At 38.6% G+C, this 22,068-nt stretch overlaps 1 protein-coding gene across 1 annotated transcript in view; it reads right to left on the bottom strand.

The window, feature by feature from the left end:
• Positions 1 to 2,394: 2,394 nt before the first annotated feature.
• RAB10 (RAB10, member RAS oncogene family) overlaps positions 2,395 to 22,068 on the bottom strand; it is a 73,360-nt gene continuing 53,686 nt past the window's right edge. Inside the window, exons 3-6 of the mRNA XM_046661372.1 lie at positions 13,259 to 13,397; positions 8,366 to 8,455; positions 7,622 to 7,723; positions 2,395 to 4,902 (exon numbers count right to left, since the gene is read on the bottom strand). Of these exons, the coding sequence (XP_046517328.1) occupies positions 4,819 to 4,902; positions 7,622 to 7,723; positions 8,366 to 8,455; positions 13,259 to 13,397 (415 nt within the window). The 3' untranslated portion in view covers positions 2,395 to 4,818. The remainder of the gene's footprint in view (positions 4,903 to 7,621; positions 7,724 to 8,365; positions 8,456 to 13,258; positions 13,398 to 22,068) is intronic.

Genomic DNA, 22,068 nt, shown 5'->3' on the forward strand with positions numbered 1-22,068 from the left:
ATCTTGGACTGACTACTCTCCAGCTTCAGTCAAAAGACCAAGTGACACCACCTTACAATCTAATGAGACTGTGAGCTACATTTCTTTAAGAAGCATTAAACGGTCCACAGCCAAGTCAAATCACCATAAGGCTACAAACCGAGACTTTATTACTTAAGATCCCTGTAGAAACGTCACCATCGACTTACCATTTGCTCTTGCATTTTACTAAAACTTTTTTAAAAGATAGAGGCATACAGGCAAATTTATGCATTTTATGAACTTGCGTTGGAGACATTTTTCCTTTGTAGTCCAACGACCTTTAAATAGAAGTTTCTGGATTTTGTGCTAGAGATTTTCTTTAGCAACTGTTATGTTCTCTTTAACCAGATACAACAGGAACACACCAGCTCTCTTTTCGTCTTGGTGCTGAAAATCTCAGGCCTAAATTCAGTGTCTCACCAGAACACTCTCCAGCTTGGGGCAATCATGTCCCCTACGTGGCTCTTGATGTCCTACCAAGCAATACCGCACTACTCATTTACTATAAACTGTCCCAAATCCAGCTGGTACGTTGGCATTTCCCTTCCCCTATGTTTTTAGTTCTCCCATTACTCATTGCTGTAGCCATCAATAAGCAACGAAAGTCCGCCTCAAAGTAAATAGCCTCAGAAAGCCCATTAAGAAAATTGTGAAAAGCCTCATTTACTTTCAGCCAAAAGATGGTCTGAAGCAGGAGTAAACACAAAATCAGCAGGTGGTGAGAGGTTAATACAGGTTAGCAAAAATAAGTAGTAAACCGAGCCAAGTACTTTTCAAGGGCACTACTCTTTGTTAGAAGGTACCAAGGCTGGGCTAAATGGTTACATTAACTAGATTAAGACCACACTCTACCATTCTATCTTCCTACTGGCTCTGGCACATGTTTATTACCCCATGATCATCATCATAACCAAACCATACGAACTTACCCCAAGAAACTGACATGGTGAAGGTGGAAACAGAATGAATGGGCACTGGCCTCAAGCTTGGTTTCAAAATCCAACTCCAGCACCAAGTGGCTGTGAAACCTTAAGCAAATTACTTCATCTGAAACAGTTTACTTTGTAAACTGGGTAAAATGGGTAGTTCTTCACCAGGTTGTTGATATCAAGAACCTAGACTACTGCCACAAGCACCCAGGAGACTTCCTACCAGGCAAGAAATATTCTTTCCCCTTCACATATTCTCCTGAACTTTAGATCTCCATTGCCCTTCGCTATCATTTTAGTCGGGTCCTATCAAATCTAAATTAATGCCAACAACTTCCTAGGTGATCTCCACAACCCTTGTTTCTCGTCTTCCAACCTGTCTAGGCTTCGCTTTCTCCAGCACCCTGCTCTCACCACTCTCAAGGGCTGGGCTTCCTAGGACTCCCCACTGCCGACGGCATGGTCCAGTTGGACTTGCCATTCCTCACACAAGCAAAGCTTGTTTCTGATTTGCCCGTGCTCCCTTCTTACCCTCCACTTAGCCCTGGCCAACTGCTCTACGTATCTAAGAACCAACGCATGTCCCCACTCCCTTAAAAAGCCACCCCAACTGTTCTCACCAACTCAACTTCCTCTTTTATTAACACAGCACTTAAAATCTGGACCACAACTATTTGTCTCTTGTGTATGTTTAGTTGATTATTAATGGCTTTTTTGCTTTCTAAACTAGACCATAAATCCACAGGGAGAGAACATGGTCTATTTTCCTACACCGATCTCAAAAGCAGAATCAAAGGCCCCATTCTAGACACACAAAACAGAAACATGTTGGAGGGGAGGGAATGGGGAGGCATTAAAAACACTCCAGGTGATTCCTATAAACACCACAGTGTGAGAAAACCTCTACATATCTCTCCAGCAGAGATAATCCTGTCAACAAATCTTTATTTATTGACTAATACAGCCTTAATATGGGATTGAACATTTTTTTCACCATACTACACATAAAACCAAAGCTGTTACTTACGGTTCACAAAAAAGTAGGAAATAACTTGACATTTTTCTGATAATAGGACAGTCACTGCTAAAATCAGGAGTCATCCTCCAGTATGGCTGGCCCACCTTGGTGCCCCTGGGTAATCAGCTGACTCCAGTTGTAGTTGGCCTTTGGCACATTCTAGTATTGTTAGCTGGGGAGTGACTAGGATCGTGCTCTTTTGACACGAGAACGATTCTGCTTTGGTGTCCTAGAGATAATTCTATTTTTCTATGTAGTTTCTTACCAAAGAGAGTTCTTGAAATTGCCTCCCCAGTTTTCCCGAGGTTGAGAGGGTATCTCCCTTTTAGTTCTGCCCCTCTCATACTCAGTTTGCTACTCTGCATTATTTTCAGAAGCACTCCTCCGTCTTCAACCCTATAAATAAATGAAAACCAAGCCACACAGTTGCAAATCAAGTTTTGTTTTTATATGAACAGAAGTAGACCATCTAGAAATATTTCAGTTTATTTAAATTGTTAAGTAGAATATGAAACCGAATTTGTAGCTAGTACCAGAGAATGGACTTAACTGTTTGGTGTTTAATGAGAACAGCTTCTACACAGGATCCCAAGAGACTTACAGAAAAAGGGGCAAGGCCCTAATATTAAGCAAATAAAACTCATGTTTCAAACAGGTTATACAAAAATTGATTTATACTCCATTTCCCTTTTTTTTGATATTTAGAAAGTGCAGATTTAACAAAAGGTAGCCATATCCTTTCTATGTACAATGCCGATTATAATTATGCAAACAACAAAACTGTCTGTTACCCAAAATCCCAGTGTTTAGCTCTCAAACCTTAAGTCACTGAATTGAATAAGGATTAAAGAGGTTTAAAAATAAAAAAGCTACTGCCACATTCCAGATAAAGGAAAGCAACAAGACAGTAAAATTAATCTAACAACAGTAGGTTTAACCTAAAACTTTTCGAGAAGCTTAACATCATTTCATTATTATTTTTAGTGGAAAATTAGGGATTATTTGGCAATGCTGCTTTTACTAGTAGTAAACAATGATAAAGTCAAGTGAGGGAAAAACCTAAGAACAACCACCAGTGAGGCATATAAAATCATTTTTAGGGCACTATCTGAAAAATTCATGGATGTTCATAGCAGATTCGTCCCTATGTTGTTTGTTTATGTGAGCCAAGAGGGCATTAAAATGCTATCCACGACACAGAAAGACTTTTCAATGGAAGCTGCTGTCCTAAACTCAGCCTCTGCTAGAAATGAATCATGCTATTCACAATTATTTCAACAAAGGTATCATCTTAGGATGCTAGCAGCGTAGCAAACTTAACTCACCCTATCCTAATGATAAGGAATGAAGCAAAACTAGAAAAACAAAGTGAAAAAGGACAGGGTTAGACATAGCTAGAGGTCTTAGCTTTACATGAAAAGCCTTTGTTGTCTTTTTTCCAAATCCATGGTAATACAAGTTTTCCAAAGAGATGTGAAGACAGAACTTAAAATTAATAATAGTCAAAAACATTTCAAAATCTTAAGGTAAAGACAACTTAACACTGAAAAAGTGTTCTTCAAAGGCCAAATTTCAATATATTTGGCAAACCTGTTAATCAATGTCACTCCTCCTTCCCACCTCGCTTGAAACGACCTTACTGGGCTACCAAACTGCTAGAGGAGTTGCCAGAATGGAGACTACTCAAATTTAGGGTAAGAGATTTATTCTAGGAAAGTGAATAGGCAATACACCTACTTAGAAAGACAAACCACAACACCCTCCAAACACTAGTGCATGCAATTAACTCTTCCATTTCATAAACTCAATGGCTAGACAGGAAGGGAACAAAGAGGGGAGGAGAAGAGGAACACGAAGTCAAACAGCCAAGGAAGGGGTCTGGGACAGAAGATCCAGGGGAGAGAAAAGGAGGGGAGACACAATTGACTATTTGATAGTAGGCAGTTAGGACTCATCTTTCAGTTTACTTAGCAAGTTAAATCAGTGCTTTATGTTAAACTTGACAAACCTACCAGTTTGTCCCTTTTGTTTTTAAATAACTCATAACATGGGGTGGGGGGAGGGAGAAGCAAATAAAGCAGCATGCAGAAGACAGACACGAGGAGAAAGTGGCCGAGGAGAAGAAATGGCGGCAGGAGCAGTTTGAAATATCAAGGCCACTTAAAATGAGACTCAGCAAACCAAAGCTATCATTTCTGCATTACCCTTCATCCTCAGTTAACTACTTTGAAAATTACAGCCAAGCAAACCACAAACATGTTAATGGTTTATGTTTGGATGATATGTCTCCTGCACATGCTTCCACCAAACAAAAAAGGAAAAACCAAAAAAGTTCCTTTCCACATAAGGCACAGGACAAAATTAACCCCATTTACATATTCAAGGCGGAAATGAGTGTTTTCCTGGCTTTTGTTTCTTTTGCTATCACATGTCTATAGATTATAGGGACTCAAGCACATTATCCATGACAGAAAATTCCACTGTTGTACAAAATAAAATTGTTAATTCTAACTTTTATTCTTATACAATTTGCAGAATAGAGTTGAAATGATTGCTATAGGTTTTAATGTTGATAAGAAGAACTGGACTATAATACAACTGAAATGCAGTGGTGAGCTGAGCAAGTACATTAAAAATGAAGTCACAGACATGATTTTTCTATACATTTTTTTCTTTGAAGAAAATTATAAAGTCAGCAAGCAGAGATGAAAGAACAAATAAAACAGGTGAATTGGATAGTTAAGATGAGGAACAAAAATATCTGTTTAGAGTTAAAAATGGACAGAGTGGTTTATTTTGCAGCAAGAAGAGAAAACAGGGTGGATGGCAACTGATGGAACAGGAGAGCGCTCAGCAACATTTGCTCTTCCAGCCTGTCACGCCGCCTCCACTGCTGATATCTACATTTTCACTGTTGGGCTCTTTTACAGGGGTCTGGAACAAACACACAAGAAAAGCGACCCATGAAAACACATTGCCATGGATTAACCAAGATTCAACAGAGAGATTCTCTTAAACGTTAATTTAAGTAACAAAATGCAATTACAGTACAAGAGATAGGTTTTCTCCCCCGTGCGAAGCAAAGATTTGGAAGCTTTGTTTTTGATCTTCATTTTGCCTGCTTTCTCCAAGCTGTGAAACGTCTAGAGGCCTCCTGGCGTCCCTTTATAAAAGCTTCTGAACTCTCTCTGCCCTAACTCTTTGGAACAGACGTTTATTATCTCCTAGCCCTGAGCCCTGAGTACTCAGTACTTACAAAGCATTATCAAACATCTGTATGAAACCAATGCTGGGTCGGGTCTAACTTCAGGGAACTGGAACGGCCCTCTTCTGCTTAGTTACTTGCTTTTTGAGACTGAAGCTTGTATTACGTACCAGAACTTCCAAAAGGTCATCTCAACCATGATATAGTGACACTAAGTGAAGGAAAAAGGGTGGGGCAGAATGCAAAGTTGTGTAATTAATGTTAAAAATGGATACAGAAAAAGTCAAAAGGAGAGACACCAAAATGTTACCAGCAGTAACCTGTAGGTGGTGGGTTTGTAAGAGATTTTATTATCTTCTCTGTATAATCCTCTGTTCCCCCCAACACCCTAAATATTACTTTTAAAATCGGAAGAATATACTTGTTTTGGTGAGGAAGATTGGTGCCGAGCTAACACCTGTGCCAATCTTCCTCTATTTTATGTGGGATGGTGCCACAGCACGGCTAGATGAGCGTTACTAGGTCGGTGCCCAGGATCTGAACCTGCAAAGCCCAGGCCAACGAAACAGAGCACACAAACTTAACCACTATCCCATCAGATATACACTATTTTAAATGGATAACCTTTACTCTATGTATGAAAGGAAAATTGTGTTTTAGAGACAGCTTACGTACTGTAGAGTATACATATCTTAACTGTACTTGATGGATTTCAGACACATACTGTGGAACCATCAGATCAAAACATAGAACATAATACCCCCAGAAGGTTCCCTTATGCCCCTTTTCAGTCCATACCTGCCTCCAGAAGATCAGCAATACTCTGGGTCCTATCACCATAGATTCATTTTTTTCTGTTGATGACCTTCACATACATGGAACCATATGTTATGTATTCTTTTGTGTCTGACTTCTTTCACTCAGTATCAGTCTGTAAGATTTAGCCAGGCTGTTGTGTGCAACAGCAGTTCATCACAAATTAAATTTTAAAAGCTAGGATGTAACTGAGAACTTATTCTCTCATGGAAACAATATAAAGTTGAAGTAGCCCAAGGCGGGGCTGGCCCCGGGGCCTAGTGGTTAAGTTTACGTGCTCTGCTTCAGTGGCCCCGGGTTTTGCTGGTTCGGGTCCTGGGGGCAGACACAGCACGGCTCAACAGGCCATGCTGAGGTGGCATCCCACATGCCACAACTAGAAGGACCCACAACTAAAATATACAAATAGGTACCGGGGTGCTTTGGGGAAGAGAAAGGAAAAATAAAATCTTAAAAAGAAAAAACAAAAGTAGCCCAATGGAAAAAAAGTTAACATATTTAAAAACCTTGTTTAACCCAAGAGAAGCCTGCTTAACTCTCTACCTGCACTCTGAGCTCACCTCCCTACTCTCACTGCCTTCTGGGATTCCTCTCTTCACCATATGGTAAAGATCAAGCTTCACATCAAAAAGATGTCTGTGAGTTTTCCTGAACAATTAACTTCGCTCCTAAAACACATCTTTAAGAAAAATGTACAGAAGAGAAAGAGGGAGCTTGGCACGCAGCCCATAGCAAGGATAGAATACGGTTGCACAGGAAATACTCCCTCTCTTGGAAACTTCCAGGTGTGGGCCAGTTAAAGCTATATGGTGCTTGTAACCAAGGGGGCAACTTAGCACTTACTCACTTAGCACCTTACTCAGAGTCCATCCTTTTACAATTTAACTCAGATCCTTGAAAGAGACTCTCTCAGAATTATCTCATGCAGACTAAAATGTTTTAGAACCAGAGTATTAATCAAGTTTATTAAATACGACTTTAAGCTGGTTCCTCGCCAAGAAGAAAAAAGCCAGGGACCAGCCCCATGGCAGAGTGGTTAAATTTGCGCACTCCGCTTCAGTGGCCCGGGGTTCGCAGGTTCAGATCCCGGGCATGGACCTAGCACCACGCATCAAGCCATGCTGTGGCGGCATCCCACAAAAAATAGAGGAAGATTGGCACAGGTGTTAGCTCAGCGACAATCTACCTCAAGCAAAAGGAGGGAGATTGGCAGCAGATATTAGCTCAGGGCCAATCTTCCTCACCAAATAAACAAACAAACAAACAAACAAACAATCTACGGGAATGCAAAAGATGTGTAAGAGAAATGAAGACAAAAGTAAACAGAAGAGCCACAACACAATGGACCAGGCAAAAAGCTAGAAAAAGGGGTACAAAACAGGGGGCCAGAGAGTGAGTGTGGAAGCTCAGAATACTGTTAGCAAGGACTAGATCCTACAGATTTCTAGATAGCTTTCTGTTCCCCTCAGTTCCTTACTTCACTTTGGAGGATTAGATATTCGTGATGGGCAAACATTTAGGAACAATACCACCCAAGCTCAGTTTCTGTATGTAAATCCAGTACTTCAGAAAAGACTAAGTGTTCAACTGCGCCAGTGGGCACCTTAGCAGTAAGTCAAAACAGGAACTTACCTTTCGAAGGATATCTTCAGCTAATGTGAGGAACGCCTTTTCGATGTTTATATTTGCTTTTGCACTAGTCTCAAAAAATCTAATACCATGCTCCCTTGCAATCTAAAATAGAAGCAAAACATCACAAAATTATGAAGTACAGGTTGCCAAGTGATGACTTTAGCGTCTCAGAGGAAAGAGTAATATTCTGCTAAAGGCAGCACTCTCAACTAGATTATATAAAGCAAACAGATTACTTTTTAAGTGGGTCAAGATTCAAAGTGTCAAGCTCTTTCAAAAATACATACATAAATAAATAAAGCAAAGTAATAAAAGAATCCTCTCCTCACTCCAAGAGTTTACTTCAGATATTCAAAATGAGGCATTTACTTAGGAGCAAACGTAGGAGAAGTTCAAAGTGACTCAGCAGTATCTAAAGTGGTGTGTCACAGGCGACTGATTCTCAAACTATGGAATCAGAGTAACTGATACATTTCTTTAAAGTCTCAAGTTAAAAAATCGAGAAGCACTGATTTTATTTTCCCCTCTTTATATTTAAATAAGACTAAAAATACTACTGCCACCGATTTGATTCTCCCATACCTACTGGATATACACTGAAAAAATTCACTCAAATGATAAGCTATTGTTTCCGACAGCATTTCTAAAGCATGACGAGCGCAGCCCCCTCCCTGACCACTACCGTAACAAGGAAGCGCAGCCTCTGCACAAAGGACAGCACGTTAGTTTCATTCAGGCTTTTACCTGTTCTCCTTTTCCTTTAGGTACAACTCTTTTATCATCCATATCACACTTGTTTCCTAGTAACATTCTTTCCACATCTTCATTGGCATGCTAAAATAGAATAAAAATTTAATTTACACATTACCATAAATTATGGTTTAATATTCTCTAAAAATGACCTTTTTTTAAGATTGGCACCTGAGCTAACAACTGTTGCCAATCTTCCCCCACCCCAATTTTTCTCCCCAAATCCCCCTAGTACATAGTTGTATATTTTTGGTTGTGGGTCCTTCTAGTTGTGGCATGTGGGACGCCACCTCAGCATGGCCTGATGAATGGTGCCATGTCTGCACCCAGGATCCAAACTGGCGAAACCCTGGGCCGCTGAAGCAGAGCACACGAACTCAACCACTTGGCCATGGGGATGGCCCCTAAAAATGACTTTATTTTTCTCAATTTTAGGTGTCATTTCTATAGACTAAAAGTTCAAAGCAGTTATCCTGAAACCACACCATGCTAAAAGCCAACACAAACTCTTCAATTACCTAGGAAAAACCCCACAATTCCTAAGATATATCCCTGTCAAATAATGTTCTCCCCTCTACAGGAGACTGTCTATTTTCTAGATATGTTCTCATCACAAGAGAGATATACTGTCTACATATTTAAAGGCAAAAGATCTGAAACTGGAATCTCTTCTGCATAATCTAAATTCAAGATTTTGGATAATGATCTAAAAAGATTTAGATAATCAATGGATCATGATTTTACATAATGAGTAGAAGCCTTAATTAAAAAACTCTAGGTCCAGCCCTGGTTGCCTAGTGGTTAAGTTCAGTGCAGTCTGCTTTGGTGGTCCGGGTTTGGCTCTGGGGTGCGGATTTACACCACTTGTTTGTCAGTGGCCATGCTGTTGCAGCAGTTCACATACCAAAAGAGAAAGATTGACAAAAACATGTTGGCTCAGGGAGAATCTTACTCAGCAAAGAAAAAAAAAAAAAGAAGAAGAAAGAAAGAAAAAAGTTCTATAGAGCCCTTAAAGTCTCAAAAAACTACAGTACTAGGGCACAAGGAGATTGACTCTATGCAGAAAAATCAGTTAAAAAGAAACATTTGCTCCATCCAAATTCTAAAGACATCTTTTGCACAAATAGAAAAATCTATCCCTAAAATTCATATGAAATCTCAAGGGACCCTGAACAACCAAAATGATCTCTTCAAAAAGAAGTACAAAGTTGGAAGATTCACACTTTCTGATTTCAAAACTTACTACAAAGCTACAGTAATCAAAGCAGTGTGCTACTGGCATAAAGACAGACATATAAACGAATAGAACAGAGAGCCCAGAAATAAACCCTCGAATACAAGGTCAAATGATTTTCGACAGGAGTACCAAGATCATTTAACAGGGATAGGACAGTCTTCGCAACAAATGGTGTTGGGAATACAAGATATCAACATGCAAAGAAGACTGAAGTTGGACCCTTAACTTACATCTATAAAAAATGAACCCAAAATTGATCAAAGACCTAAACATAAGACCTAAAACTATAAAACTTAGAAGAAAACGTAGGGGAAAAGTTGTATGCCACTAAATTTGGCAATGATTTCTTGGATATGAAACCAAAAGCATAGGCAACAAAAGAAAGAATAGATAAATTATACTTCATTAAAATTAAAAACTTCTGTGTGTCAAAGGTCACTATCAACAGAGTGAAAAGGCAACCCATGGAATGGGGAATTTATTTACAAATCATTTATCTTTGGTCCAATGCACCTTTCCCTGGACATCCTACAGCCAAGGTAGTCACATTCCCTGAGTAACAAAAGTAACTTATGAGATTGGATTTGTCTTAAATTTGAATCCATCACACTCTTCCCACCCGCCCCATTCTTTTCTGGGTAACTTCTACTCATCTTTTTGGGTCTCAGCTTAAATGCCATTCCTCATTTCAAGATTGCTTGGCCATTCTGGGTCTGTTGCATTTTCATATGAATGTTAGGATCAGCTTGTCAATTTCCACCAAAAAAATGGCAGCAGGTGGGATTTTGATAACGACTGCACCAAATCACTTTAAGTAGATGCTATCTTCACAGTATGAAGTCTTTCAATTCATGAAAGTGGAATGTCTTTCCAATTTTTTAGATCTTCTTTAATTTCTTTGGACAATATTTTATGATTTCCAGTGCACAAGTCTTAGACCTCTTTGGTTAGGTTTTTCATCTAAGTAGTTTTTTCTTTTCGATGCTATTTTAAATGGAATACATTCTTAATTTCATTTCAGATTACTCATTGCTAGTTAATAGAAGTACAACTGATTTTTGTATACTGATCTTGCTTCCTAGAACCTTACCGAACTTATTTATTAGTTCTAATAGTTGTGTGAACTCCTTAGGATTTTCTATATACAAGATCGTATCATTTACAAATATAGCTTCACTTTCCAAGCTGGATGACCTTTTTTTGGCACCTAATTGTCCTGGCTAGAACCTCAAGTACAAGGCTGAACAGTGTGGCCACAGCGGGCATTCTTATCATGTTCTTGATTGCATGGGGCAAGTATGATGTTGGCTGTGGAATTTTCATACATGTTCTTTATTAGGCTAAAGAAATTCTCTTCTATTTCTAGTTTGTTGAGTGCTTTTATCATGAAAGAGTGTTGAATTTTGTCAAATGATTTTTTGTGCCTGTTGACATGATATGGTTTTTATCTTTTATTAATATAGTGTATTACATTGATTGATTTCATACGTTGAACCACCTTTGCATTCCTACGTAAATTCCTCTTGATCGTGATATATAATCTTTTTTAAAGTGGTGCTGAATCAATTCAGCTTCTTTTCATTTAAAGTTTTAGCTTCTACAACAAAGTGAAAATTAGTCAAAGCCAATCTCTTACATGTCAGAAAAACAGATTTTCTTTTTAATGGCTGGATTTTATGTATCTTAGTTCTCATGCTGGGAAACTTAAGCCATCCAGCCTACCAAGTTAAGTGTATACGCCTGTGGTATAATAAAAACATGCATTTGGTCTTTGTCCCCATTCCTGGCACAGTACTCCTAACTTCCTGAGAGCTAAGACTGTCTTTCCTTAATCATAACAGGCCCCTTTCTATTTATCTAAGTTTAAGCTAAGGAAGGACTCATGGAGGGCCTCTACAGAGCTTCATAATGGAGGCTGGTCACCAGAGGAACCAAATAGCATGATTAAAGGGTTGGAACTTTTGCCCAACCCCCACTTCCCATGAGGCAAAGGGGAACGGAGATTAAGTTTAACCACCAGAGACCAATGATTTAATTAACCATGTCCATGTAAGGAAACCTCAGTTAAAACTGCAACAATAAAGTCAGAGGATCTTCCAGGTTGGTGAACACATCAAGGTGCTGAGAGGATGACAGGTCCAGAGACGGTATGGAAGCTCTGTGTTCCCCAACCTCCATACCTTGCCTATGCATAGCTTTCATTTAGTTGTTCCTGAGTTGTATCCTTCATAATAAAATTGTAATTGTAATACAGTGCTTTCCTGAGCTTTGTGAGTCATTCTAGCAAACTACTGTACCTGAAAGTTGGTCATGGGAACCCTCAAATTTGTAGCCAAGTCAGACAGAAGTGCAGGTAGGCTGGGGAACCCAAGACTTGTATCTGAAGAAAGGGTAGTCTTGTGGGACTGAGTCCTTAAACTTGGGGAATCTGACACTAAGGCTGGGTAGTTAATGTCAGAATAGGACTGAACTGTAGAATACCCGGTTGATGTGACAGAAAAGGAAACGAGTTGTAGCTGGAACAACACTGAATAGTCTCTATATGAACTGCTCTTATTACACATGCTACTTGGACAAACTATAAAATAAAGGCTAAGGAAATCCAAAATGGGGGCTTTTTTGTTTCAAAATATGCATATCATTAACTAATTATTAAAAACTAAGAGGCTGGGGGCTGGCCCCGTGGCTGAGTGGTTAAGTTCGCACGCTCCACTGCAGGCGGCCCAGTGTTTCGTTGGTTTGAATCCTGGGCGCGGACATGGCACTGCTCATCAAACCACGGTGACGCAGCATCCAACATGCCACAACTAGAAGGACCCACAACGAAGAATATATAACTATGTACTGGGGGGCTTTGGGGAGAAAAAGGAAAAAAATAAAATCTTAAAAAAAAAAACTAAGAGGCTTCTCTTTGAAAATTTATTGTAGCAATGGAAAAGTTAGTAATGAGCCTTTACGATTGCTACCGTTGAAGATATCATCTTGGGTCTAATTTTGGCTTAAGATTTGGTCTTCATGTATCCAGTCAAAACTTGCTTTAAAGAGTTGGTTTTAAAGCAATTCAAAGCCTAGAAGGCAGCAATGAGACATGAAAAATAATTCCAACAAGAGGCTACTTATGCTGTAGCACAGAAACAGACACGCTTTGACACATAACTTTACCTTATAAAAACTGACGTCCTTACATGCAATGATATGGTACTATTTTCTTGGTTAGGTTTTTACCGCATTAGTACTCTGTATCTTTCAAAATGTCAACAAACAATATGACACTTCCATAACCAAAAATAAGTTTTAAAATTACTATTGAAAATAGAGTTGATTCATTCCATAAAGTTCACCGAGAGAGAACTCATTTAGAGAGAGGTGTGTTAAATCACTGGTGGCTTCTAGTCGGGCCATCTTACAACACGGCTGTACAGTTGTAGAGTAATTTAATAACTGCCTTGGGTGGAGTTCTAAACAGACCTGCCCAAAAATTTAAGAAAAAAGTAGGCAAAAAATAACATTAATCTTTAAAAAGTAGAAATACTCAATGACTTCAATAATGAAAGAAGATTATATCCTAAATATCAATTAGAATACTTATTCTTCTCAACCAAGCACACAAATATGTGTTTTGAAGGGTTTATGCAATTTCTAGGTCTTACCTCATCTATGTTTCTAAGCCATTTGCTGATGTTTTCAAAACTTTTACCATTGGTGATGTCATATACTAGCATGATACCCATTGCTCCTCTGTAGTAGGAGGTTGTGATGGTGTGAAATCGTTCCTGGCCTGCCGTATCCCTGAAATAAATAGCAATAATTCGTATTAAGCATTTTGATATTACTACATTCTAGATAAAAGGCAAAACAGTACAATAGTTTGGCAAGATAGACAGAGATTAAAATCCACTATAATACACCACAAAGCAAAACAGAACCACCAGTCACTTAATTCTTAAATATTAAACAATTATGGTTATTCATAAGCATATATATACCTTTTTATATATGTTAATGTCCTTTTTAATCAAAGGAAATTAATGACCTATCTATACTGAATGAAAATCTGGAAGGGAAAACAGCAGAAAGCGACAGATAAAACTCTTGAAGTTATTTAAAAATGAATACCAGCAAATGTGATAAAAACTCTTGGAATTCCATTTTATTTAGTGATCTAGTTTCCATAATGTAATACAAAAGCATGAACAATTTTTTACAACATTAAAGAACTACATCGTACAGCCACATTTACCTTTAGAATCATTTACAAAAAGTTGTAAAGATAAACTTCATTTCTAAATGACAAGACAGAAATACGTAAACAGTAGTATTTTTCAATGTCTTCAAGCCAAAGATTTAAGATATATATTTTGCTCCTGTAATTTTCTCCTCGTTTGCATCACTAATTTCTTCCTTTTATGGATCATTCTCATTGGCATATATACATGTTTTAGTATCCCCTATCTTTTCTAAAAGAGTAAAAATAAAACAAAAAGCCCCACATCCCACCAACATCCCATTTCTTTGTTCCCATTCCCAGCAAACTTTTTTTTTTTGCCGAGGAAGATTCATCCTGAGCTAACATCTTCTGTCAATCTTCCTCTTTTGGTATGTGAGCTGCCACCTCAGCATGGCCACTGGCAGACGAGTGGTGTAGATCTATGCCTGGGAAGGGAACCTGGGCCGCGGAAGTGGAGTGTACCGAACTCAACCACTAGGCTACCAGGGCTGGCCTTCAGCAAACTTTTTAAAGTTTCATTTAAAAAAAAAATTATAGCCCCACAGGAAGTTCCAAAAACAGTACAAATAAGTCACATGTACCCTTCACCCAGCCACTGGGGAACAATGGTAACATTTTACATCATATTATAAAAGCTAAACCAGGAAATTGACATTCCACCATCTACAGACCTTATTTAGAGTTCACCTTTGTTTACATGCACTTCTGTGGGCACATGTACGATAGTTCTCTGCAATTTTATCACATGTATGGATATGTGTAATCATCACCACAAACAAGATAGAACTGTTGCATCACTCCTCCACCTCTAAAGCCCCTACACCCTGGCCAATAATCTGTTTTCCATTTCTATAATTTTATCATTTCCAGAATGTTATAAAGTGGAATCATGTGGTATGCAACCTTTCAAAACGGTCATTTTTCACCATAATGCCCTTGAGACCCATCCAAGTTGTTGCACGTAATACTAATCTGTTCCACTTTATTGCTGCGATGTACTTGGATGTATAGCTGTATCACAATTTGTTTAATTACTCACCTATGGAAGGACACTTGGGTTGTTTCCAGTTTGGGGCTATTACAAATAAACTTGCTACAAATATTCATGTGTAGGTTTCCATGTTAACATAAGTCTTCATTTCTCTGAGATGAATACCCAGCAATATTACTGCTGAGCTATATGATAAGTAGGTGTTTAACTTTATAAGAAACTGCCAAACTTTTCTAGAGTGGCTATGCCACTTTATATTTCTACTTGCAATGTATGAGAGATCCGGTTTCTCTGTATCCTCCTCAACATTTGGTGTTGTCACTATTTTTATTTCAGTTGTTCTAATCGGACATGTAGTGATATCTCATCATCGTTTTAATTTCTATTACTCTATGGCTAATGATGTTGAACATTTTTGCCATCCATATATCCTCTGGCGAAATGTCTGTTCATGTCTTTTGCCCATTTTCTAATCGGACTGTTTGCTTTTTCTTTTTTTTAACTGTTGAGAATTCTTCTTACATACAAGTCCTTTGTCAGATATGTGGTTTAAAAGTATTTTCTCCAAGTCTGTGACTAGATTTTTCATTCCCTGACAGGTCTTTTGTAGAGGTAAAGTTTTTAATTTTGTTGAAGAAAAATCAATAAATTGGGCTTCAATCTGCATAGATCATAGCTTTAGTTTATATCTAAGAATTCCACCTAGTCATAGGTCCCAAAGATTTTCTCCTCTGTTTTCTTCTGAAAGTCTTATGGTGGTGGTTGTTTTTTTTTTTTTTTCTTTTCTTTTAGATTTTATTTTTCCTTTTTCTCCCAAAACCCCCTGGTACATAGTTGTGTATTTTTAGTTGTGGGTCCTTCCAGTTGTGGCATGTGGGAGGCCGCCTCAGCATGGCTTAATGAGCGGTGCCATGTCTGCACCCAGGATTCAAACTGGTGAAACCCTGGGCAGCCAAAGCAGAGCGTGCGAACTTAACCACGCAGCCACAGGGCCGGCCCCTCCCAGTAAACTTCTTAAAAGAGTTATCTCTAGTTTCTGTCTCCCCAAATTCATCCCTCAACCAATTCTAATCTGACTGTTATTACTACTCTACAAAGACTGTTCTCCTTCAAAAGGTCTCCAATAACCTTCTGACTGACAAATCCAATATTTAGTTCCTTTTTACATACAGTCAGGTACCACATAATGATGTTTTGGTCAACCAAGGACCACATACATGACGGCAGTCCCATAAGATTAATACCATAACAGCCTAGATGTGTAGTAGGCTATACCACCTAGGTTTGTGTAAGTGCACTCTATGTTTGCACAATGACGAAATCGCTTAACGATGCATTTCTCAGAATGTATTCCCCTCATTAAGCAACGCATGACTGTATCTTAACCATTCACAGCAAGATTCCATAGCTGACCACCTTCTCTTCTTGAAATATTTTATTCTCATGACTTTTTGGACATCACATGTTTCTATGTTCTATGGCACTGGCTGCTCATTCTCAGTATCCTTTGATGACATTCTAACATTAAGATGTATAGAAGGTGACACTCTCTACACAGCAGCCAGAGTGATCTTCTTTAAATATACATTTGATCATATATCATTTTTCTGCTTATAATTTCCAACAGCTTCAATGAGGAAACAATAGGCTTTCCAACAAATGGTGCTGAAACAACTGGCTATCTCCATGCAAAAGAATGAACTTGGACCCTTACTTCACATCACATATAAAAATTAATTCAAAACAAATCTAAGACCCAAATGGAAGAACTAAAACTCTTAGAAGAAGACATAGGGCGACACCTATCTGAATTTGGCAACTGTTTCTTTGATACATCACCAAAAGCACATGCAACCAAAGAAAAAATAGATAAATTGGGCTTCATCAAAACTAAAAAGTTCTGTACTTCAACAGACACTATCAAGAAAGTGAAAAAAAAAACCCACAGAATGGAAGAAAATATTTGCAAATCATTTATTTGATAAGAAACTTGTGTATTCAGACTATATAAAGAACTCTTACGACTCAACAATAAAGGATAAATGACCCAATTTAAAACTTAGCAAAGGATCTGAATAGATATTTCTCCAAAGATACACAAAAGGCCAGTAAGCATTTCAGAGGATGCTCAACATCATTAGTCATTAGGGAATTGCAAATCAAAACTGCACTGAAATACCACTTGAGACGCACTAGGATGGCGGACATGATTGGCTCCTCCTCATCTTCACATTTTAAGCATCACCTTATCAGCGAAGCCTTCTCTGACCATCCAATTTAAATAGCCATCCAATGTCTCTCTGAATCTCCTTACTTCACTTCTCTGCATAGCACTTATTACAGATTTGTTTATGTACTGTTTGTCTCCCATGCCCTCTAAAAGCTAGTTCCATCAGAGATTTGTCTGTCTTGTTCACAGCAGAATCCACATTTACCTACATAGTGAATGAGCACCATGTTTATTAATCAGTCAGTATTTCAGAATTTCACCTTGCAGGTTCCCTATTAAATTTTAGAATCAAGGCACTCCAAGTCAGTTAAATGACCCTTAAAAACATACATATTTTAAAAATAAAGCTTATATACCTAAAAATATGAGTAGCGAGGAATATAACAGAACTACCAATACCTCAGTATTCCTTACATTCAATCCTGGTACGCAATCAACATGTTCATATATCTGCCTTCTATCCATTTATCCATCAATTCATACATGTACTGAGCGTCCACCATGTACTAGGCATTATGCAAAAACGCAGACAGAACATGGGTTTGAGTCAGATTTGAGTTTACCCTCGAAGGATAAACTCACTGGAAGGATTGGAATCTTTCCAGCTGGGTGACCTTGAAGGTATTTTTTCATTCACAAACAACTTGGAGGGATAACTAAAGTAAAATTCTATTACTTATTTGTATTTGTTATAGATATCTCCAAAGCAACCTGGACTATAAAAACATGCAAAGATGTAATAATATCATTGTGTGTAACTGAAAAACTGTTTTTTTAAGATGTTCTAAATCAAAACCTTCTTTGTAGATGCTCTAGGGTATTCAGAGCTCTCTCAAGTTAATATCTGTCTGTGTTTAAGCTGTACTGAAAGCTGCTTCAGGGGCTGGCCCAGTGGTGTAGTGGTTAAGTTTGTGCACTCTGCTTTGGCAGCCTGGGGTTTGCTGGTTCAGATCCTGGGCATGGATCTACACACTGTTCATCAAGTCATGTTGTGGTGGCGTCCTACATACAAAATAGAGGAAGACTGCCACAGGTGTTAGCTCAGGGACAATCTTCCTCAAGCAAAAAGAGGGAGATTGGCAATGGATGTTAGCTCAGGCCAATCTTCCTCACCAAAAAAACAAAACAAAAACCCTGCTTCATCAGGAAAACCTTGGCTTTGCCTGCAGCCTATTTCTGCATAAAGGTAAAATAAAATGGTTTTTGACTTAGCCGAGTTAAAGAGACCTGGCTGGACTTTCCAATCTTCTTAAGAGAATCTCACCTCTAGCACTTGCTAATCTGATCTCAAAGTATACGGATCTTCCCTTTAAAATAACTCAAAATCCCATGTATTCATACTGCAGGTATTTGCTGAACAAATACTGTTTGCCAGACACTACTCTATGCACTGGAGAAAAAGCTGTAAACAGAACAAAAATTCCTCCCCTAGTGGAGTTTGTATTCTTATTGGAGGTAGACAACAAATAAAAAAAACACAATTTCTGGAATTACACATTTTCAGAGGGTGAAAAGTGCCAAGAAGACAAAAACTAAAGAGACTAGGGGTTCATGTTGGGGATGCTGCAAGCAAGTGAAATTTTGAACAGGGTGGGGAGGGAAGGCCTCGATGAGAAGGCACAGGGAATAAGGACGTGATATAAAGTCCTGAGGCGGGGCTGAGGAATAGTAAGGAGGTAAGCGCGGTTGGAGTGGAGCAAGTGAAGTAGATTAGTACGAGATCAGAGAGGTAGGGGCTGGCAGTGGAGATTGTATAGGATCTTACAGGCCTCTGCTCTGCAAGGACTTCAGCTTTCCCTCTACGTGAGATGGGAAGTCTGTTGGAGGATTTTGCGAAAAGAAGTAACTTAACCTGGGTTTAAAAGGAATCATTCTGTCTACTGTGTTGAAAATGGGTGTGTATGCAGAAACAGAATTAGGACATAATGCAATAATTAATCCAAAAAACTGCCAAAAGAAATATCATTTAAGAAAAACCATCTGAGAGACACGCTACTGTCAATTCTTCTAGGTTGTATCCTTAAATCAGGTTAGATCAATAAGAGGTTACACACACAGGCACTCGTGTTTGTATTTATATATTTATTTACATCCTTAGACCACAATTTTTATCCCCATTACCTTTGTTTTTTTAAAATTTTTTCCCCCTGCTTTTTCTCCCCAATTCCCCCCAGTACATAGTTGCATATTCTAGTTGTGGGTCCTTCTAGTTGTGGCATGTGGGACACCGCCTCAACGTGGCCTGACCAGCAGTGCCATGTCCGCACCCAGGATCCGAACCAGCGAAACCCTGGGCCACCACAGCACAGCGCACAAACTTAACCACTTGGCCATGGGGCAGGCCCCTCCATTACCGTTTTTTTTTTTTTTTTGAGGAAGATTAGCCCTGAGCTAACATCTGCTGCCAATCCTGCTCTATTTACTGAGGAAGACTGGCCCTGAGCTAACATCCGTGCCCATCTTCCTCCACTTTATATGTGCGACGCCTACCACAGCATGGCTTGCTAAGCAGTGCCATGTGTGCACCCAGGATCGGAACTGGCCAACCCTGGGCTGCCAAAGCGGAATGTGCGAACTTAACTGCTGTGCCACCAGGCCCGCCCCCCTCCATTACCTTTAATATTATGTTAACTTATTAAGAATCATTACAAGAAGTAGCTTTATGAAAGCTTATTCTGTATTTGTCGTGATCTGGTTTTTTCCGCTATTATTTCTGAAAAGAATAATGTAATTTATTGTGGGAAGCCCTCCCTCACTACCCCCTTTTTTGCCTTGCCTGCCAAGAAGTTTATAGGTAAATCTTACAAATTAAGCGTAGGAAATGAGTTGTCCTTTAGAGAGAGTATATCTACATCTTCCATTTTTCTCAATTCCAAATTCTTGTTTTATCTTTCACTAATCTTGTCTATTTAGTCACAGGTGACTTAAATCGGTATAATTATAAATGCTTTCATGAAAAAACAATAAAAAATTTATCTCATCACAGTAGAAATAGTTTAGTTGTTTTCTGAACTGGTAAAAAAAGAAGTGTAAATTAACTAATAATTCTATCCTCTTAGAGAGGGGTTAAAGTTTCCTACCTAGAACTCAGGCTGGAAACATACTTATCCAAGACAGAGCGGACAGGACCTAGGCTTCCAGCAGCGCCTAACAGCTATTGTGTAGGAGGGGTACAAAACTTTCATTTCAATTTTGTCATAAGTAATAACAACGTAGGGAGACGATCTTCCACAGCACTCTACTATGAACACCACTCCCAACACTGTCTAGCTATTACATGCTTTCTTCCTCCCCATTCATTCACATTACACAATCAGCAAATTATATACACATTTCAGTGTCAAAACTATGACTAAATTCTCCACCAAAAAAGAGCACACAGCAAAGAAACTACTTAGCTATATCTAAATCAACAGCACCTAGAGAGCAAGTTTTATGTTATAATGCTGGGTTAGTTATGAAATACCGATATAAAACATATTGAAATATTAACGACCCCTCTGAAAAGAAAGGATATTACTATTAGGTTCAAAGTCAGCTTCTGTTTTGATCCATAGCATACAACTCCATGTTCTTTGATTTTGTCTCCTCCATCTTCCAAAATCTCTTACACACAAATATCTTCCCTCTTTTTATATGCTTTCCCTGCTAAGTTTTTTAAAGCTTTCTATGTCCCATTTTCATTTACACATTTCATACGTTTACACTTTTCAACATGACTGCATCTGCCCCACAAGATGATCTGGCTCCTTGACCCCTTGATCTCACATTATCCTTTTCCTGGGTCCTTTCTGGATGTTCATCACATCAGCCCTTACCAGTTGTTAAGGCAACCAACAACTCATTTCAAACTAGGAGCAGAGTCCTTGCCTCGCTACTTCTAGCCCTTTACCTAGGGCTAAAAATAACCACAGCTGCTTATTCATTGGGCGCATTATGTTTAGTCCTGCATACACATACACCCGAGTCTAAGCAGACTGAGGCCAAGAAACAAAAGCAGGTGTTAAATATCTGAAGAGCAATTAAACAATGTATATGTTCACAATATCTTTTTATGTCACCATAGTTTTAAAGCCTGTTTCCAAAACCAATAACTTCATTTTCTTCTCCTATTAAAATTTTTTTCTTTGCAGCCCACGTAGTATAATCAGGTTTCTGAAATTATAAACCACTGACAACAGAATTTTCCTTGCATAAAATAATAGATACATAGCTGAGAGAATGTGGTGAAATCCTATTTTTTTCCCACTGATATATTATAAAAGGAGTGATACGTTCCTAGCAACTAAAACACCTTATTTTCTTAATTATTAGTCCCACACACAGGGTCAGGGAAGCTGTGTACTCTGGCTGCTATTATGACAGTTATTTTTAGTCTGGGCACTGACAGCACCGGAACAGGCCAGAGACAACATCAATCTGCTGTGCAAGGCAGAGACCCCAAATTTCCTAACTTTATATTTTGCGTAACATAATGAAGTTATTCCTTACTTTATAAATTAGGATGTGAAATTTCTCACATTGAGTTTTATTTTAACAAAACTTGGAATTCCTCATAGACGTGATTTCTCGACATCCAAAATACCATGAGTTTAAATTATGCTTATCTGCATCCAATAAATAAATAAAGTGAAAAGTAAAAAGCCTGCCCTCACAGAGCTTACATTCCAGTGGGGACAGGAACACACAAGTAAATAAATATATAATCCCAACTATGATAAATGCTAACGAGGTAAACAGAGTGGAGTGGCAAGAATGGGGCAACGGGGAGGGAAGAAGTAATCTAGATAGAATGACTCAGGAGGTCCTCTCCACAGACGTGATGCTTAAGGTGAGTGAGAAGTGAAGTACAAACAGAAATCAACCAAAGTCATTCAATCAACAAACAGTTACTGAGCATCTGGATGCCAAGCTCTGTTTGAGGTGGTGGTTATATAACCATAAATCACCCAGATGGAATCCTCACCCTCAAAAAGCTTACATTCTAATGGGGGGACAATAATGAACACAT

Source organism: Equus quagga, chromosome 5 (assembly GCF_021613505.1).
Source record: "Equus quagga isolate Etosha38 chromosome 5, UCLA_HA_Equagga_1.0, whole genome shotgun sequence".
Taxonomy (NCBI): domain Eukaryota; kingdom Metazoa; phylum Chordata; class Mammalia; order Perissodactyla; family Equidae; genus Equus; species Equus quagga.